The following is an 8,505-nucleotide window of genomic DNA, read 5'->3' as shown; positions in this document are numbered from 1 at the left end:
AAAAGAGCTTCAAGAGGAGGTTTGGTCCAAAATGCGATGCTGTCAATTCTCCTTTTTTAAAGGGCGATTCTTTCCCTGAGTTACTATCCCATGTTACATGCACATTTCCACTGTACCATAAATTTACTGAACACAATGAACCACTAAGTGGCAGTCCTGCATCAATTAAGATAATTTATTTTATGATATTTTCTGGCAGGTTCAAAAGTACCACCCTACTGGATAACTTAAAAGGTTTGCAGTTTATTTTAGTCATTCTAATTATTTAAACTTGAAAATTGTAAATCGCTGTAGAGAGGGTAAGATGTGAAATGCATCCAAACACATTGGCACAGAATATCTTTAGTGAAAGTAGAACCCTCCAGTCGATAAATACAGTTGGCTTTAAAATGAACTCCCCGACAGAGATGAAGCCTGCAGCCACCCGCAAGCCCGCATGGCTGTTTCACCTCAGTTATCAGAAAGAGGGTGGTGGTACTTGTTTGTCGTTTCCTGTACCGCATGTCTGTTCCATAGTACTCCTTTACCAGCAGCTTGAATAAATACATCGGCAGAGCACAGCCATGACGCAGGGAAGCAATTAGCTTTTGGGCTTAGTTGACTGCGTGACCATGTTCTATACTAGGGAAATCAGCCCAAAATGTATTACTGTAACGTCTGATGCGGGGCACTTGGCAGGGCTGCATAAGTTACCAGTAGCACTACCCAGATTCGTTTGTATACAGTAAGGAATGTAGTTTTGCAAGTAATAGGAACACTTGCAGGAGTGTAAGCGTTTAAGTAGCAACCAGCAGCAGCTGAAGTCAAAGGACAATCATAAAACAGCTCATCCCAAATTTAAGGGGAATTTATATTTTTAAGTGATGGGTCAGTCTAAATATAATATACTCACCTCTGTCTCTTTTCCTTTATGTCCTTATACCCACGAAATCCCTTCCTAATGCAGGACATTAGAAGCATTACCACCAAAAACCTCAATGAACATTCCATGACCTCAAAGAACACACTGCAAAAGTTACTTTAGCTATGCATACATTCAACAAAGGTACATCAGTTATTAATATTTTAGAGATCATGAGCTGGCGTGTGGCAGACATGACCTCAACCCTTCAGCAAAATGCAAAACATGGAAACAAAGCCATATCGTTCTAAAATAATGGTTTCTAAACAATAGCCATTTTCTTTAAAAATAATTATGTTTAATAACTGAAGACAAACTGTGCATATATAATTTGTAAAATTGTCTCTTGAAAAATCATTCTTAGAACCATTAATTACAGAAACAGAGTGGTATGAGGTAATACATTTCAGAAGAATTGTACACCGGCTTTTATTAAAGCAACTTATTGTTGAACACTTCAGTTGTTAATCAAAGAAGGTTTTAATCGACTGCTTTCAATACTGAGAAACTGGAAGCATTGGTCTTGTCAATCTGGCCCTCCACGCTGAAAAAGAAAAGAAGTCAGTTAATAAATGTGCGCTACTCAAAAGGCATGTCTGAATGCTTAAGGTAGGAGGCATACATCAAAAGAAATGCATACAGTAACTTATTTCATTAAAATCATATACAGTTAATCATTTGTCCCTTCCTTTGGGCTGGGGGCCGGACCCATATTGCCTCCGACAGTTGTCGACAGTCACCCTATGATGGGGGTATGGGGATGGCAGACCTTTTCTGTTACTACAGTGCCTCGCAGGTGATTGTGGTGAACTACTGGCTTCATGGGGACTGGAGTGACACAGGCAACTGGGCTGCTGGGGCTTGACCAAATCATGGGCATCCTGTACAGTTCCCAGATTTGCCAGTTCCTCCCAGACATTACACATGCCGTTTTTTTAGCTGGGGAGTAGTGCTTCGCCTTACGGGTTGAGACTGTAGATTGACAAGTATGACATGGCTACATCACCCTACAAGCTTGGACGGGTTTGCGAAATGAGGAATTTCCTTACTTGGGGATTTCTGGTCCAGGGCCTGCATTTAGACGTTCCAAGCTCTACAAGAGCAATATCATGTTTCTAGTACTCAACTTCATAAGTACATAAAATTACGAAACGCTCCCGCCGCCCTACTCCCCTGGGACACTACGGTCCCGGACTTTAGTCCTCCAGAGGCTAAACTGTTGACTAGCAGACTTAAAGGCGCAATATCGCAGGTTTGCCATTCCCTAGTCATTAATTCCCCCCCGACTGGTTTGCGAGGCAGATGTGGGAGAAATGGGTTGGGGAACTGGAGGACACTGATTGGAGGGTCGCTAGGATGGGAACTGGCCATTCCCACACAATTTAGGTCGATGAAACTCAACTGTCTCCATCTAACCGGTATGACCCTCCCCGGTGGCCCCAGCGGGCAGGCAGTATTTTACAGGCCAACAGCTTTCATTGCTCAGCGGTGGATGCAGATTTTTTCCACATGGTTTGGTCCTGCCCAGCTTTGACCCGTACTGACGGGGGATAGAGCAGGAACTCGTCAGTCCTTGACTGGCCCATGGCTCTCTCCCAAGAGTTGTCCTCCTGGACCTGCTGAAGGGTGGGGGGGGGGGGGGGGTAACCGAGACTGGAGCATGCCATTGTGGGGGTGGCCACCCTGGTAGCCAAGAGGGATATTGCCTGGCGGGCGGGAGAAAGCTGGTGTGCCCAACAGGAGAGGCCCATTTACATGGCCAGGGGCTGTCCACAGAAGCATGGAAGTATAGGGGTAGATGGTGGAACTTTCATGGTGTGGGGTTATAAGACTGATGGTGCGATGTGCGTGTATTGGGGGCGGTCTGTGACAGAGTTGGTTCGACTGTACTGTTGCTCATGCTTTATGAAAAAAACTCAATGAAATTAGTCATTTAAAAAAAAATATACAGTACAAACATTAACAAAGAGAGCAAAATAAAAACAAAAATGTCAGGTTATGTCATGTTTGGGGATTTTATGCAACACATTCTACTACTGGTATCATCTTGCAGCACTAACAGAGGTGCCTTTCTGAAGATTCCAACACAGACCGGAGACTAATGTAGCTAGGGAGGACGGCATTATTATGTACACGTCCATTGTTCAATAAGGGAACTTGGCCATGTTCAGTAGTTTATGAGAGCATGACCTTAATATGTGATGCAAGAACACCAGTTCAAGAAAAATAAGAACCAATTAAATTATGGGGTTAGTAATATGGATGAAGTCAGTGACCAATAGGGAATCACTATATTCAAAAACATATAAAAACTAAACGGAACTAGAGCAACCAATAGGCCATACGTACCAGAATCTAGTGTTTTGTAAAGTCAGTTCACATAGTTTGACAAGTTAATTTCGGCACCTAGAAGAATTCCTGTGAAGATGCATTCTCACCAGACTTAAGAGCTTGAAATGTAAATATGGCTAGGTCTTTGGTTGGTCCAGGATTACAGATAGTGGCATCAAAGCAGGATAAATACTGGCCCACTTATGCCAATAAGTTTGCCAGTACTTATCCTGTTCTAAGTAGTCTGGATGACAGAAGGCACTGTTGTTTCCGCAGAAAGAGACATTGACCAAGAACAAGAGTCTACAGGTCAATGGTTTCTAAACTTTGGATCTGGAAGGAAATTCTGGAACAGGAAGCTACACTACTTGAATTGAAGATGACCAGAAAGTCATAGACTAATACCCAACAGTCTAAAGCCTATGTAGAAGATGTCAAAAGGCGCCCAGAACCTGCACAGGCAGGTGAGCACAAGTGACGGATAAGAGGAGATGGAACCATAAAAGTACAACTCGGAGATTATATCTTAGAAGCAATCAACAAACCACACAGCTGGTCTTCTACTGGTACTATATTTAAGTACAGCACTTGCTCTACCGCTTAGACTTTTCTCCATCCAAATGACAATAGTATCTTAGCCTAATTCCCCTTCATATCTCCTGTTCAGTACCTCATGCAACCAATTGTCATACTTCACCACCCCTCATCAGAAAGCAGGCACAATATTCTACCTAAATACCGCTAATAAGCATAATTATTACCAGATGCTACAACCTTTGTTACTGCCACTGAGCCAAAGACAACCAAAAACTCACTAATTATTCATAAGAACTTGCCTCCACACCAACCCACCATTCCCCCTCTGTTCTAGCACAGTCAATCTACATCAGAGCCTCCTCCTTTCTTCTTGAATTCCACAAGAAGCTGCAGACCTGGCTCTGAGTAAATCCCCCTGCTGGGGCTACCCTCACACAACTGCAAAGTGCCAGGATATCCACACAGGTGATGGTGTGCTATTCAAGTACAGATAACATAACAGCACATATTGGATTACTGGTTCATATTCCTTTCATCACTAACTCAGATGCAGTAAGATCAACTATAAATTCCCACCCCGATAAGGCAAATTCCCTTCTAGCTGCCCCCCACCTCCCTACCCCTTGAAAAATATTGAATTTTCATATGCAAATATTTCAAAATACCACAGTCAACTAATAGCTGGAAAAACATAATTAAATTCTCCATTCCCAAATATGAAAACAACTATCTTGCCCCAAAATAGCTCTGCAGCACAACAAAATTACCCAATGCTTGCGACAACCAAAATCGTCCCCACGTGCCCAGAGACAGTTGGAATCTTTCAAAAGGTACATATTTAGCAATCCAAGCTTTCAAGTACCCAGGCACTCAAAGACAATGCCATTGATCCTTCGCCTGTTCTGAATTCTCTGCGTACCCACTCCTTTACAGGGTATTAGCTTAAATGCATTTGCAGAGCTGAAATAGTCCTGTCAATCATTGAATGAAGGGAACTGCATGAGCCAGTTATAAGCAAACTATTAGAGAGGCCCTGTCACGCAGGAAAACATTCTATGGCCAATATGTCCACTGGCAGTCTTTCCATGTCCACACGTATACAGAACATGAACATCTTAAAGGTCAATTCTAGATAAGAGAGGCATTTTTAGATAAGCCATTACTATCTGTGGAAGAGTATTCTGTAGAAATAAAATACATCTGTATAAAAATAAACCTGGTTTTAAAGAACGAACAAAGAGAGCCACTTACGGATATTATAGAGTTGAAAAATGCTGACATCAACACAAAAACTACCAGAACACACTGTAAGCAGACAGAATAAATAATGCTGAAGGTTTAAAAGCAGATTGGAATTTAGTCAGGTGGACGCAATGTTATGCTGCGCCAACCTTTCATGCAACATCAGGCAAAAAAGTATTCTTAAAGGAAGCTTAATTTTAACAAGAAGATGTTGGTCCGTTGAAGGAACTGCCACTATGTGCAAAAAACGAGTGATTTAAACAATTAGGAACTGCATACATAACGTGTATTAAGAAAGCCTCTACACTGCTGTAGGTAAGAATTATCTGGTAAAGGAACTAGGAATTCTCTTTTAACAATTTATAAGGGTTCAATGAACAACTCACTTGGATATATTCCATCTCTTCTTGCGTTAGTAATTTCCGCCTGTATTTTGAAGGTAATGTTCTCACTAGATCTGGAGTGTCTGGTGTACCTTGGGCTTTACTGACTGGTGGTGTACTCTGAAGGCCTTGTGGTCTGACTCCCAAAGATGACTGTGCAGCAGTAGATGGTGCCGTAAATGGGTATACCATTGATTTTAAAGCTTCTCGGACTGAAAAAGAAATGGTTTCAAACAGTTGAAGTATACATTCAGTCAAGGAAAAATGGTTAATAAAAAGAGCCATAACTCCATATTTACTCATGTTAAAGGGTGTAAACACTTGCTGATGTGCAGACATAAATAATGTACAAAAGAGACATTACTCATGCTCAACGGTGTTTGAGCAAAGGAGAATTGTGGAAAAAGGAGAGAAACAATTTTACTTGCAAAACTGCTTGTAAGGTTAAAAAAAAGTATTATACCTTCGATTTCTGCAACTAGAGAAGAGATGGTCATTACTACAACAACAAGTGGTAGGTGACAAGAAAGGTCTTCTGATAATTTCTCAACCCTTCACCAGTGCGCACCCTTACCTTTATTGCGTGTGTTCACATTCAAATGTATTCCCTATTCCTTTTTCATTGTGTAGCCCTAATATTGAGCTTAACTGTCTATTTCCTATCTTTTGAGATTTTGTGTTGTAATAATTATGCACCATATGTCAACCTTTGCCAAATCTTAACTAAAGTTACTTATAGTGTAGTGTGTTGTTTTCTAAAGGTTTTAAACACACTCCATTGGTATCAATGGACTTCCGCCCGCTTTGACAAAGAGTAGGGACATACCAGAGTTTAGTGTACGCCCTCCTTTCTAAGAAGCTATTTTTTATAGCCATTTCCTGCACTTATAAAAAAGGGTCAAGTGGGCCAGGACAGCAAACTACTGCTGAGGTATCATGTTGCTAGATACCAAAAAGACACGGACTGGGTCAGGTGTCGGTTGTCCTGGTTCGCTATAACATTCATTATTTCGAGAGTGAAAGAAGGCTGGGACAGCAAACTGCAGTCTCCATGCCCTGTTGACAAATATCAACAGAAAACAAGTATTCGCAAAGCCATCAGGTCTCGACTATGCCAGAGCTATTGGTTTTGCCGATGTGTTTTAACCATGTTGTACACCAGCGTGGCTGCTGATCAAAATGGCTAAAGGTTTGTGGCGTAGAGTGGAATGATGAAGAGTGGAGTGGCAGAGAGTGTTCTGCATTGGAGTGGCATAGTGTGGAATTGCGTAGAGTGGCATACTCTGGAGTACCATAGAGTAGATTGAACTGGTGTAGAGTGCACTGGCATAGAGTGTTGCAGAGTATATTGGCGTGCAGTGTTGCAGAGTATAGAGGCGTACAGTGTAGTGGCACTGCGTTCAGTAGCATACAATGCAGCATCTTAGAACACTGGCGTAGATTAGAGTGGTGCATAGTAGAGTGCAGAGACGCAGTGGCACAGAGTAGAGTGGTGTTGAGTGCAGTGTTGTAGAGTAGCTATTTGACCGATGACCGGTGGAACTACCTGATAGCTATAGAGGTGATGGGCTGTGGACTTCCCCCTCGGCCGTCACCTACCCAGCCGGACTCTGGGCAGACTCTCCTTCATCTCTCCATCCTATTTCCCATCTACCCCTTTACCCTACACCCTTTCCCTTCTAAGCTCCACTTATCTCATCTTCTACGTTTGTGAAATGTTTTTCTAGTAACTGATGTAACGTATGTAATTTTGTAACTTTGTGGAACCTTATGTAAAGCACTCGGATACCTCCAGGTCTAGCCAGCGCTATATAAAACTCAAATAAATAAATAAATAGAGTGGTGCGGAGTGGCGTACACTTGAGTGATGCAGAGAGCAGTGGCATAGAGTGCAGTAGCGCAGGGTAGAGTGGCATAGAGTTGTGCAGAGTAAAGAAGCACAGAGTGAAGCAGAGTAGAGTGCAGTGGCATAGGGTGGTGAAGCGTAGAAAGGAGTAGTGCAGAGCAGAGTGCCGTACAGTTGAGTGGCAGACTGCAGTGTTCCAGAGTGTATTATGTCAGAGCGCAGTGGTGTAGAGTGGCATAGAGTACAGTGATGCAGAGTAGAGTGCAGTGGCCAAGTGCAGTTGTGTAGAGTACTGGCGTAGAGTGCAGTGAATAAGAGTGGAATGGCATAGAGTGCAGTGGCATGGAGTGGAGCAAAGTAGATTGTTTCATAGTAGAGTAGCATAGAGTGGAGTGGTGCAGGGTAGAGTGCAGTTGCCTAAAGTGTAATGGCATAGAGTAAAGTGGTGCAGAGTGCAGTGGCGAAGAGTAGAATACAGTGGGGTACAGTGGATTGGTGTAGAGTGCAAAGGCGCAGAGTTTAGAATTACAGAGTAAAGTGCATTAGCAGAGTGTATTGACAGAGTGCCACGATATAGAGTGCAGTGTTGCAGAGTGGCGTAGAGTACAGTGGCCGAGAGTATTGTGCATAGTAGACTGGTGTGGCCTAGACTGGAGTGGTGTAAAGTGCAGTGGTGTAGAGTGGAAGAGAATGCATTGGCGTTGAGTGGTACAGGGTATAGAGGTATAGAATGCAGTGGCGCAGTGTGGAGTGCTGCAGAGTGCAGTGGCATGGAGTGGTGCAGAGTAGATTGGCACAGAGTAGAGTATTTATAGTGTGGTAGCACACTGCCTTTACAGACAACACATTTTCAATTGAAATGACCACTAAATTTGCACAGACATAGTTTTACTGATAAAACTATACAATGCACAGATGAAAATGTGTGGACATTGCATCACCTAGAGTAATGATTTGCTTTGATCATATTAAAGTATTTTTTTCCAACACACTTCGTAAAGAACAAAACATTTGCTTAATTTTTGTTCCTAATTCGGATATATTCTGGAATACTTACTCAGCTCATTTAAATGTTGCTGTGTGCTAGAAAAAGACTCTTCTACCCCAGTATCCAGCAAGATTGTCACATAAATCCTCTCAGTTTGAAGTCAGAGTAAGAAAAGTAATCAAGCACCCTCTTTTTTTTTTTTAAACAAATTTTTATTTGTCAAATACACATGTCGCGAAGCTCTGTAGCCCAGAGACTTCCATCGTATCAAGAAACA

The 8,505-nt window shown here is 42.3% G+C and overlaps 1 protein-coding gene across 1 annotated transcript in view; it reads right to left on the bottom strand.

The window, feature by feature from the left end:
* Positions 1-1,177: 1,177 nt before the first annotated feature.
* KGD4 (alpha-ketoglutarate dehydrogenase subunit 4) overlaps positions 1,178-8,505 on the bottom strand; it is a 42,394-nt gene continuing 35,066 nt past the window's right edge. Inside the window, exons 3-4 of the mRNA XM_085640737.1 lie at positions 5,398-5,606; positions 1,178-1,445 (exon numbers count right to left, since the gene is read on the bottom strand). Coding sequence (XP_085496863.1) covers positions 1,428-1,445; positions 5,398-5,606 — 227 coding nt within the window. The 3' untranslated portion in view covers positions 1,178-1,427. The remainder of the gene's footprint in view (positions 1,446-5,397; positions 5,607-8,505) is intronic.

Source organism: Triturus cristatus, chromosome 2_1 (genome assembly GCF_964204655.1).
Source record: "Triturus cristatus chromosome 2_1, aTriCri1.1, whole genome shotgun sequence".
In the NCBI taxonomy this organism is placed as follows: domain Eukaryota; kingdom Metazoa; phylum Chordata; class Amphibia; order Caudata; family Salamandridae; genus Triturus; species Triturus cristatus.
This window is presented reverse-complemented; position numbering and strand designations above follow the sequence as displayed.